Here is an 18,934-nt window from a genome sequence, read left to right as displayed (position 1 = left end):
AGCGAGCCAAGCAGAGGCTATTAAATTGAATCATATTTCTCAGTTAAAGACCCGTGGCCAAGGGCTTTACAAGAATTCACATGGTCATTTGTGGTGAATAAACTTTTTAGAACTTAGAACAAACTGCACTTAGTTGTTGTACTTCCATGTACACACATGGTTGTCTTGCTTTTTGCTAAATCGCCCTTCATGGATAGCAGGCTTGAGTTAAGCAGAGCAGGAGAGCGAGCGGGTTGCCAGGCCTGCTTTTTGAAGCCCCTCCCATCACTAATGATCTCCCATCACTAATGACCAGAGGGGAGCAATTCCTCCCTCTTGCCCTCCACCCTCTCCTCATTTTATCCGCTGACCCCCCCACCCTACTTGTACAAATGTGTCTCGACTGACACACACTCGCACACGTTTCTAACTAAGCCCAAATTGAGTCCTCCCCTCTCAGTTGCTTTATACTGATCCCATTGCCGTGTTTTAATGATCTCTCGCTATTACCCCTTTTTGCACCTCTGCTCAACGCACAAATATGGCAACGCAATTGGCAGCGCTGGATTTTATTCGCGACACACTGCAGGTTACTTTGCATGAGTCCGGCGGCCATGCTCTTCTTTTCCTATCTGCTCATGACATGGACGCGGGCACGCACGCAGTAGCTCTCAGTGAAGCGCGTGCGTGTCTGCGTGTAGCTGGTTGCCTGCAGGGGCTCCTCAGACAAGCCAAGAACATTAAGGTGTCACTGGACATTTCCACTCGCGCGTAGCCCAAGACGAGTCCTCCCTTTTCTCCATCCCTCCACACACACACACAAAGACACACACACACAAAGACACACACTGGCCGGTGAGTCAGAGTTAGGGGCGAGGCTCTGTGATTTATGACTTGCTCAATTCCAGCTATATTCATCACTGTCATTATTATTGATAGAAGATATGACATCAGGAGAGGGCAGTATGCTGAAAGTGTGTGTGTTGTGTGTCTGTGGATGTGTGGATGTGTGCGTGCATGCGTGTGTGTGAGTGTGTGTACGCTTAGTCGAACAGGGTGCTAATACAATACAAAGTAGTAAATGTCTTTCCATTTAAGTATTTTATATTGTTATTTTTGGGCTGGAATTGTCGGTTTTCATCACTTTTTTTTTGCCAACTAAATGTGGCATTTCCTCAGTCGCCTTTTCCGTGGTACATTTTTCAATTATTGCTGATTGTATAATAGCTCTTTTGAAGTATGTTGCAAACCAAGTCAGCAGCACCTACCAAAGCTTGTAAGCAGACTTACACGACATGAATTATGGAGAGACTTAAGACCTTTTTTCACTGAGCTGTGAACAAATGCGAGTGTTTCCCAAGATAGCAAACGTTGAGCTCTCGTCGGGGTTCACTCAAGGTTGTCCACAACTGTATCCCCTTTTTTTTAGTTTGCGTCTCGGAGGGAAACCAATGTGTTGTATTGTCTGATTGACTCCCCACAACGAGGCGTAATTATTTAACGTCTCCCACATATGGTTTCATCACGCATCAGTCCGGGGTGCTCGTGTTTGTGTGTCCGCCGATCTGTTTACATTCCCGTATTACTGGTCCGCCGCCAATCTCGTTAGTACACACATTAGCACTAGCTGACATCAACACACATAACAAGGCTGCTGGTTGTATCAATCAAGACTGTCATTTAGTCAACTCAATAGAGCTAATCAGTCAGGTCTAAGTGGCTCCAAGATTAATTTGCCCTATTTATCAACATACATTTCCGATAGTTAACGATCGGACAAAAAGTAGTTTAAAATAACACATATTTGCCTGCGTCTTGATGTATTCATCTTTTAAGTGTTTCACATCTTAAATTCTTGGATTTATTCAGGATAGGGTGTATTTCATGCAGTTTTGTTACGAATAATAATCGAAATATTTATTTTAATGACTTCCCGCCACCTCCTTTCAACTCCCTGGTTTATCCATGCAAGGCTTGAAAGAGCACAAACATCATACATTGGTCGCTCAGGAGTAGCTATGCACAGCCAAAGACTTTGAACAAGTCGGTGGTCTTTGTCATGCAAATGTTAATGGACATGGCGCGGTGAGGCAAAGGCAGCTGTGAAAAGGAGAGAGCGGCAAAAGCGAGTGCAGCGTTTTACTCGATTCTAAAAGTTCAAACCATTATTGCTCTTTTTCTCGCACAATGTCGAGCAGACACGCAGCGGTTTATTCAGTGGTGTTAATCATAGTGATTAATGAATGTATTTGAGCATTTTGTGTCGAAATGCACTTTTCATGATAGCTCCTGAAAATATACAAAAGCTGAATAGCAAGCCGTTAACTAGCTAGTATGCCCGCACCCAAGAAAATACATTATTTAATACTACTACTACGAATAATACTGTAAATAAAAATAATAGAGTTCAGTCATCATAATTCATTTAAAAACTATTTTCTTCCTTTTGGCACAATATTTTTCAATAATGTCCTTTTCAGTCAGTACCAGTATTTTCCAGACTAATAAGGCACACCGGACTATAAGGCGCACCTTCAATGAATGGCCCATTTTAAAACGGTGTCCTTATATAAGGCGCACCGGACTAAAAGGCGCACCATTAATGCATCATGTCAGATTGTTATTCCAAATCAAATCATTCTCCATTTTATCTTTTTTATTTCAACTTCAGACGCAACAAATTACTTTATAATCACAAAATAATGATCCATAGTCTTTTTGAGTCATGATTCATAGTCTTCAGCGGGCCACTTATGATTGATTTCATGACACAATGCTTCGGGCCAGTTTAAATTTAGGAATTTGGTCCATATATAAGGCGCACCGGACTATAAGGCGCACTGTTGGCTTTTGAGAAAATTGTAGGTTTTTATGTGCGCCTTATAGTACGGAAAATACGGTACATTATATTCAGATCTCAATAACACAATGGAATCTTAAGTATCCAAAAGGTTTGTTCAGCTGAGTAGAAGTTTGCACCATTTTGGTTAATACGATGATTTTATTGAATAAGTTCCAAATACTTATCAACAGTCTCACATTTCAGAAGATTGAGCAAGGCGTTGATCAAAAGAGAGAGATTATTTCTTGCGGCCACACTTTCCCGTTCTATCTCTTGTGGGATTTTGCGGCATCGGAAAAATTGTGTGCAGACGCGTCTTGATGCTATCAGTTCTAACGCAAGTCTAGCTGTCACTAGATAGCTCTGTCTTTCTCTCATCTCTTGCTGTTTTACTCCACTGTTGTCTCCCAAAAGGACGGCGCAATTGTCCAGACTGATAGGGTTGGAAAATAAGGTGAGATAGATAGGGAGGTTAATGGTTTCTCTTCCTCTCCATCTGGCCCTACTCCTCAATCGAACATACAATTGGCGATCTTGTAGCTGGATGGCGATGAGTGGGAAAATGTGGTTCTGACTGACTGCTATGAAATGATGCCAGCCAAAAAGTTGATATGGCCTTCATTGTGTCACATCACACATTTGAGCTGAGTGTCTGTTCAAAACTTGGCCAATTGTTCTGAATTCTTTAGATGAAATATAAAACTCTCTAGCGAGCCGCTTTTCAGGTCAGGTTTTACACAATGGCAGCGTTGTAGAGTCGAAATAAAAAGCAACCGGGTCTTAAATTGGAAAAGTACTTTATAACAGAAAGAAAACATGGCGGACCAAGGCTCTATTGAGTGATTGTGTTGCTTAAGAGTTTGATAACACTTCTCCAGTTAAGTGAATGTCTTTTTCTCTGTGCACAGTCAGTTTTCATTTTTAAAATAGTACCTCCTCAATAGCTATAGGAAACAGTGAGAACTGTCGCCAATTACTTCTTGGGTTGTGACCAATGGCCATAATAGAGGAAAATAATCATATTTGAGGTGGTACTTGAGGGAACCAAGAAAATAGATTGCTACAGCAAAGTGGTGTGTAATTCAGGAATATCACACGGAAGCTTGGTGGAAATGATGTACACCATGTACAGGTTGCCAGCCAATCACAGGGCACTCAAAGACAAACGGACAAAAAAACGTTCACACTCACACATAAGGACAATTTTGAGTTTTCATTTACAGGGAGAACATGCAAACTCTGGACAGCAGGTCGTAAATGTAGCTGCGGAGCTAACACAACACTCGACACCTTAAACTAACAATATAAACGATAAGCAGGTTATATATAAGTAGTGCCACCTTGGAAAAGTTCTTAACCTTTTACATCATCAATCGATAAACTGAATCGCCAGGCAAGCAAAGGATTTCTGAAAATCTATTCACTGGAAACCGATTCTCAAAAATTCCGATTTCAAATTCTGATTCCTAGACTACGTTAAATCCATTTATGCGTAGAGGTACCCAAAGTGAAGCAGACGACTATAGCTGCAAGATTCAGATCTTCCCAACTTCCACAGCTCATCCAAACACCTTTGAGGAATGACTGTATTGTCTTCCCCCGTCTCTTCTGCTGGCGACCTGTGTACATGGCGCTGGGTCGCTTGGCAGTGCTAATGGAAATGCCAGCTGTGTGGCTTCTCACTCCTCACAAAGTCCATTTACTAAAGTGACAGAGTCATTTACCAGGCAGCCGCTCTCTCCCATCCGCAGTTAATTAGAAGACCTCCAGGCTCGTCCACCTTCGCCATTCACATCCACCCCGTCCGTCTCTCTCTTTTTCACCCTCTGACTTTTTCCCACCTTTGTTTTGGCGGCTTTTTCATCTTCAGTCCCTGTCTTGGTCTGCTGTTTTGCTCTCTCCACTTTATTCTTCCATCCCCGTCACATGCACCAACTGGCTTCACAAAGGACTGTGGAGTCGACTGACCTATAGTGAGAGATTGAACTTTCCTGGAGTTAATTGGAACGTCCATATAACAAGAGCCGCAATGAAGACTGATGAGATTTAATTATTTTTCAACATTTTTTTGTCCTACTCATACAACCACACTTCTGTTCTTGTTAGGCTTAGCTAAAAATATGACAGAATCCCATAAATAAATGCCCCAAGTGGCCACAAGGGATATGAAGATTACCATGATGTAATTTGTAATCAAATGTACAATATATTGACATATACAGAACAATCAATGATTAAGAAAGCAACATGTATTCTTAATAATGGTGCGAGACAAAACAAAAGACTAACCAATACTCTCTGCTGTCGTTTTTAATGTATAAAAAAAACCAGCCTCAACAAGGCAGGGCCTTTTATGTGTTTAGATTTAATAAGCAATGAAAAGCCACGTTAAAAGCTTTACACGTCCTTTGGGTTTGGGGGTGACCGTCACAAAGCCTGTTAGCTGCACTCTTAAAAGCAGGTGATAGTAAAAACAGATTGAAGAGGAAAGGTGGAAAGTTCACAGGCAAAAGAAGACGTCAAGACACTTCAGTCAGCCGGGCTCGAGCGGTCGGAGAAGGCCGAGAAAGGAGGGACTTGAGTTACAGTGCGGAGGCCGTTGTAAATAAGAGGAGATGGCGAGAGAGAAGAGCATCCAGTCTTGCTTTATGAGGTCATTTAAAGGAGTAATGTGCTACGCAGCCTGAAATTGGCTTTCATTAAAAGAGCCATCGGGAGAGACTGGAAGAAGGGAAACTGAGAATGTATGTCAGTATGTGTGGAGGCAACTCGTATATTATCATCAACATGGAGTATGTGTTGATTATCGGGATGCAAGTAGACTTCACTGAGGCATTTCCCAATCCCATCAGACTAGTTCACCATAACGACTTTCTATTGCATCGATATTTTCTTTTTCGTTGTACCACATTTGCCTTATCACTTGGGATGGACAACTGGCCGTGTCCATCATCACACAGCGCGCTGACAAGGTGATGTAAGATCACCACGGCCTGGTAGTGTAAGCGGGATTTACGGCATGTGGCCCCATTGTCTTTAATCATCATCATCATTGTCGTGATGTATGGAGAAGAAGAGCTGTGATAAATCCTTCTTGCGTTCCTCTTTGTTAAATCACAATCCAATCTGAGAAATGGTGTCTTTTTTGCCGCCATTATCTGCTTATTCGTTCACACTGTTGTTCTTGTAGACATTGTTCAGTTCGCCTTTCAAATGGAATCTGGCTTGACACTCATGGCGACAATGACGCATAGTAAGCGTCTGCCACCGTAACCCGTCTCCTCATAGATTCCCTCTTTTGCGTGTTTGTCTTCCATGACGCTTTCATTCATCCAACCGCTCTTCTCTTCTCTGCTACCTTCGCTCACTTTTTCTACGGACTGCTCTCTGGATCTAATTGTGTTTCTTTTTATTATGCCTCCCTCTGCGCCATATTGTTCCTTTAAAAACATTGTAGGCAGACTTTGGGGCGCACAAATGAGTTCCATTATGTCACATCTGTCCTACATATCTGTTGTAGTTGGAGCTCACGTGGGACTCTTGGCCTCAAGTTTAATATTTCATTGCTCTGTTCCTTTGTGCTCCTGGATTCTCTCCTGCAGTCTGTGTTCCTCTTTTCATTCCGCAATATCATACACCCCGGTTGCACTTCATAAGAAGAAGCCACGCCCCCCCATTTGCCCCCACATTCCATTGAAAGCTGGTTCTCATAACATCCCTGTGTGACCACACTAGTTAGCCGGGGGATGTTTGTTAGATGTTGTTTCTCCCTAATAAGCAAGTTTAGTGCACTACTTGATTTAAAGTAGCCTGCAGTAGCAACTCGATACAAGCGCAGGTACACACATGTTCACACACCAGGACGCAGGGATCGAGTTACTCAGCAACTCGGGGACCCCGTTAGCGAGGAAAAGTTAATCACGGTTCCGCTCAAACCATGTTCTAATACACTTTTTGGGACACATTCCAATATATATTTTTTTCAACAATTTTATGATCGTTCTCAAACCGAGAAACATTCACGTGCACACAAGGTCATGTCCACTTTGTTGCACATATGCTTGTGATTTTCCTGTCAAACATCAAGTGAGAAAATATCTTGAAATAGTCCTGCTTCCTGATCCGCAGGGAGCATGTTGTGAATCATCTTGTAACACCTTTAAGTGGAGTGAAGGACACTTTTTTGTGTTTCTGGCACCTCAGCAAACCCACACTTCTGGCATGCATCTGAATGAGTGACACACACAAACACACATTGTCACATAGGACCTTGTTACCCCGACTTTGTTCAAACCCTTGAGTCTGTCTCGCGACGTCTACACACTTTGGCTTCCCTGTCTCCCAATGTTTTTTTTTAGGTCACCATACAATCCGTGATCACTTGTCGTGTCTCCCAGCATGCATTGCGGGGGGCTCACCACGTACGCTGTCAATTACTCATCATGAGCCAAGTTAATGGAGAACTAATGTCTCGACTAACCTTCTCTTTCTGTATTTGTGCCGCTTGGTTTCTCTGCAGGTGGTGAGAGTTCCAGTGGAGAGTTGCGAACAGTACACGACATGCGGGGAGTGTTTAGGCTCCAGAGACCCTCACTGTGGGTGGTGTGTCCTCCACAATGTGTAAGTACTGATTATTGAGGTTTTCTAACAGTCAAAATACTTTTGCTATATTTATCCTGACTACTTTATTAGACAGTTAATCCTGTTTCAATTTACGATTCATTTCCCCGGCCAAAGTTTTGAGTTAATGTGAATGTTTTTTGTTGAATATATGGCTGATTCCCTGGAAGTGTGGTCCAGAAGTGTGCCATGAGAGTCAAAGACAAAAAAGGGAAACAGATAATTTATTTCGACTAAACAAATATACATTCTGTATGCGTTCATTGAGAAATTCAATTTTCCTTTACATCCTAACAAAGTCTCATGCTTAATATCTTCATTTACGCCCAAATAATTCACCTAGAATTTGGTCAATAACTCAATTGAGTTACAATACTTACTTGAATATTGTTTTCACTATTAACAGTAAATAATTTTAATGGGGTTTGGTGCAAGGTTTAAAATGTTCTAAATGCCAAACAAAGTACCAATGATGGCTTGTGGCAAGATTACCTATCCCCAATTTTTTCAAACTGTGTGCTAGTGAGTGTCAAGAGTAATTATACGTTATTGCAAGGTGACAGGAAGTTAGACTACATCCAGAAGACCGTGAGCATTTTGGCCTCATGCCGTTTCCGGCCGTGTTAATTAAAACTAGACAACTTATCAGCAAGCTGTCTGTGCTTCAGGCACGCACAATCACACGTGTGCCGCCCCTCCGTCATTAAAATGACAACATGGTGACGGGCTTGAACCAGTGATAACCTGCCATTGGGCCACATCTCGACTGTGTGTCATGAACGCAGCTCACTCATTTTCTAGCTGACTGTGTTGCCAAATCTGGCAAAGGCCCTGCGGATAAAAACGGGCAAATCTTAATAGGCAAATTATTTATAAGCCTCGTTTCGGGCCTCTGGTGCCTTTAGCCACATCTTATTAATAGCCATGGTAGTTTCAATCAACAGTAGAATTGAGCTGGGCACGTGCATGCAGGGGGTTTTAGGAAATACGCACACACAAGCTGCAGCAAAAAAGAAAAATCTCCTAATAGTCTTTGTGTGTGAGTTTACGAGTAGTCGGAGGGGCTTCTGGCGATCGAACAAACGCCTCGACCAGACTAACTAAATGAGAGGACGGGGGCCGCTCACGGAGGGAACCAGTTAGCATTTTTTCCCGCCTCCCCATTATTGTCAGTCCTTCTCAGAGTGCCACATCAGCTCTTTTCACTCACCTCTGGGACCAGTTGTTGTTAACGCTGAGGTGAAGTGATAGCTAATGCATTATGAATAGCTAATAGTAAAACTGCTGCACGGCGATGCTTTTGTTTTTCTCCTCGTCATCAGCTGCCTGGTAATAAGCAAAGGGGAAATTGCTGACCCTTTTTGCTATGCGCTGGGTTTGAATTGTATCATTTTTACAGCTCAGTGAAACTTTAATGGTTGCATATATATTTCCTGACAAGTTGAAATTGGGCGGGACTGTAAAGTGAACAGATGAGGAGCTGTGTGGGTGTACACAGCTTAGTGTTTCTTGCACAAATGTCAAGGCCACCAGGGTAATGATGTTTAGGCCTGCCGTAATGGCCGTGGCGAGCTATTAGCCAATTTGTCTTCTATTATTGCTCTCGTTTACCGCGTGAAGGTGATTGTTCTGCTTCTTTATCATGTTTAAAATGATTGTCATAACACCAAAACACTTATCTTTGCCCCTGTCTCTTTCTCATCACTCTTTTTTTTTTCTCATCGCTCCATTTTTCCTTTCCCGCTGCTCTAAAGATGCTCACGAAAGGACCGTTGTGAAAGGGCGGGAGAACCGCAGAGGTTCGCATCAGACCAGAGACAGTGTGTGGAGCTCACCGTTCAGCCCAGAAATATTTCCGTCACTATGTCGGAAGTGCAGGTACGTGTTTTTATATTTTAACTCTCTTTGAGAAGTTCTATACAAATGAAATGTGGTACTCATTCTGATTCTAATATTAAAAATGGATCCCAACTGGTTCTTGGTGCACAATAACACACACATTAACCTTGCTATAATTATAATAGCTGCCATTGTAACAGATGCACACACAAATTACCAGGCCCATCACACACCCACACGTAGTCCGGCTCCAATCCCCCCCCCCCCCCTCCAGTGCCCATTAACCCCCATGTCATATCTTATAACAATCCATGTACAGCGTGTCCTTCCATTGATCTTGCACTGATTGCCTGGCTCTCCCTCTCTCAAAAGCTGGTCCTTCAGGCTCGTAACGTGCCTGATCTATCGGCGGGGGTCAACTGCTCCTTCGAGGACTACGTGGAGACCGAGGGACTGATCCAAGGCGGACACATTTACTGCCTGTCCCCCTCAGCCCGTGACGTCATCCCCATCACACGGAACAAAGGTCGGATATGTTTAGCGGGGTGATGAAATCACTAATCAGAGGATCTTCCATTTTGCTTTTGCTGAGTCTCTTTTAAAGTTTTGTTGCATATGCTCCCCTCTGCATTGTGCCCAGAATTTATTTGCTGCTATTAATTCATCAGCATGGGCTGATGTCTCCTCCTGAGGGGTCTTTTTTTTCTACTGTGCAATCTGAGAAGGATGCAGCTGTGCAGCTACCAGAAAATATTTTTAGCAGTATTAGATGATTTGCTGAGTGTGACTCTATCCAGAATACCTTGTCATTACCAATAATTCTTGGCCGTTCCATTTCAAAGCCTCCTAACTCAAGTTTGCATTTTTCCCCTGAAAATAGCCACGTTTTTGAATTCCTATTATCATGCATTATGCACCGTTGTCAGTTTCACTTATTTATTTTTTCTTTCCTTCTAAAGGACACTGCTTGTGCCTCTAACTTATTTTCAAAGCCAGGAATCGATGATTATGGCTGTATTTAGACGTATCCGCTTCCTCTTGTTTTAGCAGAGATAGTGCATGTCAGCTTCTATTTTTGCCACACAAATGATGAATGGATTCCAAGCACCTAAATATATGCAACGTGGACGTTTTCTCCAGTGGCACTGTCATTTTTTAACTCCAGCTGCAGTATCCAAACGTTGCTCCTGGTATTTATTTATTTTCCATATTGTTTATCGTTCATTCAGGTGACAAGCGTGTGGTGAAGCTTTATCTGAAATCCAAGGAAACAGGCAAGAAGTTCGCCAGCGTCGATTTTGTCTTCTACAACTGCAGTGTCCACCATTCGTAAGTTCCCACATTTTATTAATCGTGCGGGCATTTAATATGGATTTTCTCATCGGTTTCATTTAGTTCTTCCCTTCTCGCTTTACATGTTCCGTCCCTCTGTCCTCTTTTCCCATGGGATGACTCACACAATAAACACCCATCTTCCTTTTAAGTCCACACGGGCTATCGCATTACCTTTAGAGTGAAAAATCGAACATGATGTACATATGTAACGATTGTGATATGAGATGGTAATTCTAGTCTTGTTATCATAACCCATGACACACTAATAAATCTTGTATTATTATTAATTCATTACTGGACGACCTGTTATACAAACCTTGTTTCTCACTAATTCTCTAATTCTTAGTCTCCTCTGCAGTAGGATGCCCTCCGTTTTTTTTTTTTTTTTTTGCACAGTCACAGCTCTCTAACTTAGTGTTCAGTCCAGTGTCTGATGCCGGGATCAAATAATCCTTCAGCTCTGAATCAAATCACCCCGATTACCCGCCCATGAGTCTCAGACTCTCCCTCTGTCCACCCATGGCTGATCCAGTGGAGGCTAAAACGTCTGGTGGGGTATTAGCCCCAGGGCAGCAGATGGCCAGTAGGCCCCCGGGATACCGCAGGGCTCCATTCTGACTTCCCTCTGGATGTTAGCTGAGCCTCCTTCGAGGATTGCCCACAAAAACACTCGTACATTCACATGCACAGCCACACTTCTCCCCGCTCAGTCACTTACTGCTCATTTAAGCACCGAATGTCTCGGACACCTTATCTGTCACTTCGACCTTTGACCTGGTTGCACACAACTTCTGTCGCAGTATGTGAATCCCTCGCCGAAACCGCAGCGATTAGCCCAGCTGGTTAAGGGCGCCGCGGTTTACAATGTCTAATCACGCTTAATTCATCTCCCATAAGGACGCGGTGATATTTGCTTTTAACTCTGCGTGCCTTTTCATTCCCGAGGTAGTGCAAAAACCTTTATGCTCTGAGAAAGTATACTCAATTAAAATGAAAGGTGTCACTTGGATGTATTGCAATACAAAGTCCCATTAAGGTTTATGACGTTCCTTCTCGTACGGAAGCAGCCTCAAACAAGAAGCGAGCTAAAAGAGTCTCCCATTTGAGGCTATTACCCCAATGAGCTGATTAAATCTACTCCCAGGGCCGATCTAATATGGCCTTTGAGGGATGTAATGGACATGTTTAATTAAGTTACAGATATGCCACGTTGCATCTTTTCCACTGACTTTTATGGTGAGCGAAGCTGCAGAGATAAGAATCCCATTTTAAGGTGGCACTCTGTTCCATATAGGCGTAGTGGCCCTTGGGCCTCAAGGTAAAAGGTATTAATGATTTCAAGTCCCTGCATTAAAATGCCAAGTTTATATGTGCACCATACTTTCACTTGCCATTCCTCACAGCCAATTGCTCCTTTAAGTGGTGTGGAGGAAGCCACCGTACAGACACTCTCAAAACATGGACGCGCATTTGCAAGCTCTTCATTAATATTCCTTTATACAGTTGTGCCGAACCCTGGCATTATCCTATTATATTTTTTAATAATTCATACTTCCACTGTTGCACAACCTCCCATCTCCAAAATGTATACACCCCTCCTGCCTGTTTATACAACTGATTGTTTCAGCCCCTGCCTTTTCAAAAATGCCATACATTTGCATAGTGCATAATGTAATTAGAATTCCCACTGTTTCAGTTAAAGGGTTGCTGAGATTGAAATAGAAAATCACCCACGGCCACAATTGCGCTGTAATTAAATATTTCCATAAGCATTTTCTCATTTCTCCTCCCTCTGTTTATTAAGATTGGGAGGATGGGATCGGGGTTATAATGATCTACAGTACCTGTCGTGGTACAGCTCTGCATATTTTGTGAGTTTATTACAATGACCAAATTTCCTTGATTGACCACGGAAAAATGATCACGCATGTAACTGTCATTTTAGGCGACAGGAACCAGTTCCAATAGTACTGATCAGAACTGCCGTCTTTTGGAGTGGAACTGGCTGATCATTTTGCACCTTTCTGAGACAGCGCACTGCACAAAATTTGATATTTGTTCCATTCAGCATGTCAACTGTGTATTTACTCACAAACTCGCTAGGTAAAGGGATCAGATGTAAATCAACCTGTAAATTATTAAACTCCCCTTCCAAACGGTAGTCGATAAATAAGTCATTTTGGTGAGAGTAGTGCTGTCAAACAGACCTCATTAGGTCAGGTGATTGTGTTGAACACTCCAAACTGACTGCGGGTTGAGGAATGATTTGGTATTTGGGTTGTATTTTTATTCCAGGTCTGCAATAATAGTACTGGCGCTCTCGAGGCAGTGCTGGTGGATTAGCATCTGAATAGGCATTCGCATTATGAGCATGGGGCCTGTCTGCTGCTTCTCAAATCCTCTGAGTAATAATAGCTGATGGCCATTCAAGGGGTAGAAATAAGGCAACACTTGGGGGGCTGAAAGAATGAGCCCACCGCTGATACATAGACAAATATCAAACATTCCACGATGCGCCTTGGTAGGGCTCAGGGCGAAGTTGCACCTAGGCTAAAAGGGAATCTGTGAGATCCCAAGGAAGGGAGACCCCTGGTCACTTGAAGGGAGCAAAGACTGAGCAGCAGGGGGTTGTCAAACATAGCTTAGTGGCCCTGGGTGGCACCCGTAATGACTCGGCTCCTATTTCAAAGAGCACAACCATAAAAGTTGGCATCGGCAACCTGCTGACATTTCGCTCGTTATTTCTATCACTGGGACACGAGCGAGACTGATTTGACTTAAATAAAAGATGAAAGTCAAATATTATCCGGACATTGTGACAGATGTGTGTTGTTGCTGACGCTGCTGCTCGTTTTTTTTTTGATACTTGTTAAATTGGCAAGCTGCTGAATTTCAATGAAACCTACTCTAATGGTGGGCCTTAAAAAAACAACAAACAAAAAAGAAATATTTTCCTCATGAACTGGCATTGTGGAAACAATTGAAACTGATATTAGATGATTGCTTTAAAATTAAAGTCTCCAATGGGTTCGTCATTTTGAATGTTTTGAGCTCCAATTTTGAAGCCATTGGTGAATTGTGACCCCAAAACCAAGGTATAGACTGTACCATCTGTTACTTTTACCGTCACCCACCTCTTTTCTTGAAAAAACTGTCTCAAGAAGCCGGGTTTAGTCTGGGGACTTTATGCTAAGCTAAACTAACGTGCCCTACTCATTCCCCCTCTATTTATTAGTAACAATGATAAATTCCTATTTGCTCTTGTGCGGTATTAAGAGGCCTGTTATTTCCTTAGCCGCTCATCCCTCATTGTAAATGGACAGCTTCTCTCAGCACAATGCTAAATTGGTCAATTAAAGCAGCAGTGGGATTGAATTAAGCCCCGGCCTCTGATCTTGCTCAAAAGGAGGGGCCCTCACTGGAAACGATCGCTTAAAGTGCGTACCTAACAAACGAGCCGCTCTAATTGATTCAAATGAATCCATGTCAGGGTTTGATGGATTTGTATATAGGCTGGAGATGAAACTCAAATTTTTCATGCGGATAAGTGGAACGGTGGCTAGCGTTTCACGAAGGGTTAAAAAATGTTCGAGTGCTTGTCGGAAGTGTACTCAAAGCAGCTCGGACGGACGTACTGTGGAAAGTGTGCTTGACTACAAATCGGCATGCATATTAAGCACCTCCTTTTTTTATTGTCAGAAATCCAGGTTTGTATCAATTGTCTCATTTTATTACATTCAGAATAAACCATATGCTCATTTAGTTTTGTGAACGCAAAATAAGTCATACAGAGACAATGTGCACTGAAGACGAAATAGGTTAGAGAGCTTTGTTATTAAATGACAGTTTTATTCATAGAGTCATATTGGTAACATTAAACTTCGAGGTTTGCATGTAAATGAGTTTCTGTAAAGTGTAATATGTCTCAAGGGCCAAAAATGGCCAATAACCCGAAGCTGTGTTGATGAACTGTGCACTTGAAACTGTCACACACCACCGTTAGTTCCCCCCTCACATGTGAACACACTTAGAGCAGCCAAATAACTTGCAGGCCAATATTTCCTCCCTTTGCCCCCCTCCATCCCCTGTGAGACCCCCAAACGGAGCCCCGCAGGCTACATGTTTTCCCTCTCCCACGATAGGATGGCGTCTCGGCGTCTATCAGGCAAATCCACCTGCTTTTGATCTCTGCTCCGTTTCCATCTCTTCTTTCTCCCATCATGTTCTTTCAGCCCGTCTATCTCCACCTCACCTCTGCCGGAGCAGGTGAATTAAAAATGGTGGAGGCATTATAGCCTCGCGGATGAAAGAGGGCTTTAGACAAAGAACATGGGGAGGCAGAGCCTATAATAAAAAAAAAAAGAAAAACGGAGTCTGTGGCAAATGAAAGGGATTGGAGGCATGAAATGATGAAAACACACAAAGAAAAACTCCTGAAATGGATGCACAGCAGAGTGGACATGTTGCAACGAGAATCGCTGAGCTCTTAGTGATAAATAAGGGCTGCGGTGGGAGAAAAATGAGGTGGGCGAAAGGTGTGCGGAGCAGGTCAGACAAAGTGCACATTCGACAGCGTGTAAGAAAAAGATTTATTTTACCCCAAAAATCGGAGAGAAATATACTCCCCTTTATGTTCCATAAATACTCAAATATAATTGAGCAATCAAATTCCAGGATTTTTACTCACACACAAAATTTGACTAGAAACGTTATAAATTGCTGTAAAATGTTCAAACCGGGTGTAAAACCTTAACTGTGTAAAACTGCTTTGGATTCCATCTTTTGCTGTGTATTAGTTATTATTTTTGCCTAAGCAACATTCATCACGTCTGCGTTTTGTATGTTCTAGCTGCCTCTCGTGTGTCAACGGATCATTCCCATGCTACTGGTGCAAGTACCGACACATGTGTACCCAGAACGCCAACGACTGCTCCTTTCAAGAGGGTCGAGTTAACATTTCGGAGGTAAGTTTAGCCCCAAATTGTACGGCCTACTTCCTCTGCAAATATTTGTGTCTTTGTCTTCCACCCTTGAACGTGTTATGAATTTATCCTACCCCATATGCATACCAAGAATGTATCATGTTTCCATGTCGCTACCTTCTCCATAAAGACTGTCCATGGGGAGCACTTTACCCACATGCAAATTTAATCTCTCGGAATAAAACCACAAATTGTTTTCTAATGTGCGCACCCACTTTAATTTTTGCTTCAGCTTTCCTTTCATCACACCGCTGTGTGTCTCTGCATCTGTAACACAACAGTAATAATTCCGCTGCAGCCCATAAAGCCATAAGCAGGCCGAGAATGAATAAATGTCCGTGGAAATATTGCCTTGCTTTTACATAAGCAAATGTTGCATTAGCATAAAAGCTAATATCAATCGTGCTGAATAGCTGCTTGAGCAGGCTGCGTGTAAAACATAACAAGCGTTAACAACTGCTCAAATGCATGCACCAATTTTAGTATTGTACACAGTGCTGTTTGATCCTGTTCCTTTTTTTTTTTTCCACCTCATGAATGTATTCAATGTATGCATATCTTCTCATTTTCAAATCAACTTCTGAATGGAAATGCGTCTCGCTCCCGACCGACGGACAGTCGTGCCTTCATCTTATCTGATTCAGGCCACGTGTAGGCTACGCATTCTGTCTGGACTCTCACTGTTATCTCAACGTAGATGAAAGATGTTATATCGGCCTTTATTAATTGGCCAACCTTTATCCTATTACTTCCCCCTTTATCTCCCCTCTGAACCGACCCAAGGGAGAATCTCAAACACTAACATCCAGAAGCAAAGCCTCGGACTTTATCCGAAACAACACGCAGGCCGAGCCTTCATGCCTCACAGAGCCGACGTTTGCGGATTAGTGCACCCATCTCCGAGGCATGAGGAAAGCGTTGCTGAGCTGAGAGAGGCCGGCGGCCCGACGGATGGGTAAACAGGAAAGGCCTGCAGTGATCATGGGAGAAGTGCGAGTAAACATACAAACTAATTGAAATTGGCTCAGAGACGGACGGACTTTGACAAAATCAAGACACAAAAGGGAGATTGAGGACGAATGAAAGAGGCGAGCTGGAAAGGAGGTGATACGACCAAAACATCTGCTATCGTCTCATTGGCCCAAGAAACCGGCGGTCACATTCTCCACAAGGAAATCCATCATGTGCGCTGTCTATCTCCCGCCCATGCATGCACACACACGACAACGGTGCTTTGTGTCGTTCACGTGCTGAATTGTAAACACTTTGACAGTGACGGGCACGCACACACACACGCAATCATCCATCATCCTTTTCTGGGCTGCCATATCCATTAGTTGCACTCTCTGTGGCCCGACCGGTACACTTCTTTGCTGTAGGCTAGACTTAGCCCGCCCTTCTCCGAGGCCCATCTTTCTCTCTCCTCTGAGTCTCTCCTTCCTCCCTCACCTCTCCTTTACCTTGCTTCGCATGACCTGACATTATCCCTTCTTTCCCCACAAATCCCACGACAAGTTGTCTCAAACACACACTTTTCATTTGCTACCAAATACTTCACCCAGACTGTTTTCTGTGACTAAAAAAAAATGCTCACACACATTCCTTCCTTGCTTAACACCATAATTCAGTTTCCACTGCTCTAATGAAATGTAATCATTGCGTCTCACGATGGTTACATTGGCAATGATAAATGAATATCCAACATTTTCATTTATGAACTGTAGTGTAATTTGTTTCTTACTCTAGTCTTTTCCTCATAGCTTTCACAGTAAGTGTTGCCATGGCAACATAATTCAAATGCCCTCTCCTCTTCTTGCACATCGCATGTGTTAGCCGTGAACTTTATGAAATGCTGTATAATATCTTTCAATAACTAACAGGGAATAGAACCTGAAAAAGAGAAGCGTAATTAAACAAGCCTACTAGGAGTAGGCTGTAAAAAGGAGGTAGATATTGAGGGGGGGCGGGGCTTCATTTCTTCCCTTCAAGTTGCTCTTTTATCATTTCCACGCTTCTCTCTTATTTCTCCTTCACCTTTTGTCATCCCTGAAATGAAATGCTACAGTCTTGATGAGTACCAGACACAATATTAGCTATTTGGGTTTAGCTCATTTAAGACATGTGTGTTTGGCTGCAAAACACAGTCCGGTCTTGCACGAGCAAACAAGGCGAGGCTTAATTGTATCCTGCTAGGGGAAACTCTGGGGATACTGTGCATTCGCAGTCAGTCGTCCTCTGCAGAGATTGTTTGGGGCACTCAACACAGGTCACCATTGTGTTCGGTGTTAGTAATACTAGAGATCTCAACTGATGCAGTACAGATTTTTTTTATTGGTCTTAATGTTGTAGAAAGTCATTATATAATAGAAGAAAATGACAAATTTATGGCATTATTGTTTAGCTTGAAAACATTTTGATGGTGTATAAGAATTCCAGTAACATCATTTCATTTTTATTTTAAACTAAATGGATCTAAAACCTTACTTTCTTTTATCCTGACGTTTAGTTACGGTCTTTTTGTTCTTTCGAGCCAAGATCATTTTGTGGCTCTCCAGAACGTCACCTGCCTTTCATCACTAAGAATTGGGGTTAAGGACGGTTTACTTTGACACACTAAAAGACACGCACATCACCGCACACCACATGCGAGAAGCGAAATCATTTCTGAAATGATCCTGGTAGACACATGCTTACGCTCACAAAGTGCTCCTATCTGTTGCCAATTACGCCCATGTAATGCTTACGTATGACACATTGCTCTTTGACACTACATGGACCGAGGCTCCGTCTAGTCTGCGCTCTGAACAAAACATGAGCACATTTTCTCGGCCTCTGTCTTTCTATCATTCACACCCTTTAAATAAGCACGTGCACTTATAGCTCACAGCCTACCCACACATTCTTCGACAACCATAGAAATACTTTTTAACTCTCTCTCAGACACACACACACACAAAAACACACTATAGCTGAGCTGACAGGGCTATTTGCGACAGAGGTGTGAAGGCCCCAGACCGTGACATTCTGGCACACTCAGTTTACTCTGCCTGGTAGTCACGTACTGAACAGGGCAGACACACACACACACACATTGTAAGCCAAGGCCACTTGAGGGGCTTGAATCTGCACGCATATGTGCAGTCACACATGCACACGTGTGACTGTTTCTTATCAGGGTACAGCACAACCAGCAGCTCAGGGCTGCGGGGTCCATCTGGGTTTGGGAGAAGGTGGTCTGGGTTGGGGGGATGTTTGTTGAATGATACTCGGCCATTATATCCTCGGCCCGCTTTTTCCTTATTCTTTCCGTTCATTCTCCCCGCGTTTGTGATCATAT

At 42.9% G+C, this 18,934-nt stretch overlaps 1 protein-coding gene across 3 annotated transcripts in view; it reads left to right on the top strand.

The window, feature by feature from the left end:
• Positions 1-18,934, top strand: part of LOC133162098 (plexin-A1-like) — a 115,816-nt gene that overhangs the window by 56,594 nt on the left and 40,288 nt on the right. For all 3 annotated transcript variants that reach the window (XM_061291040.1, XM_061291038.1, XM_061291039.1), the window contains 5 exons: positions 7,341-7,441; positions 9,196-9,319; positions 9,653-9,806; positions 10,510-10,609; positions 15,465-15,579. In XM_061291040.1, coding sequence (XP_061147024.1) covers positions 7,341-7,441; positions 9,196-9,319; positions 9,653-9,806; positions 10,510-10,609; positions 15,465-15,579 — 594 coding nt within the window. The remainder of the gene's footprint in view (positions 1-7,340; positions 7,442-9,195; positions 9,320-9,652; positions 9,807-10,509; positions 10,610-15,464; positions 15,580-18,934) is intronic.

This window comes from Syngnathus typhle, linkage group LG11 (assembly GCF_033458585.1).
Source record: "Syngnathus typhle isolate RoL2023-S1 ecotype Sweden linkage group LG11, RoL_Styp_1.0, whole genome shotgun sequence".
NCBI classification, from domain to species: domain Eukaryota; kingdom Metazoa; phylum Chordata; class Actinopteri; order Syngnathiformes; family Syngnathidae; genus Syngnathus; species Syngnathus typhle.
The sequence above is the reverse complement of the archived record's forward strand: the minus strand, read 5'-3'. Positions and strand labels throughout refer to the sequence as shown.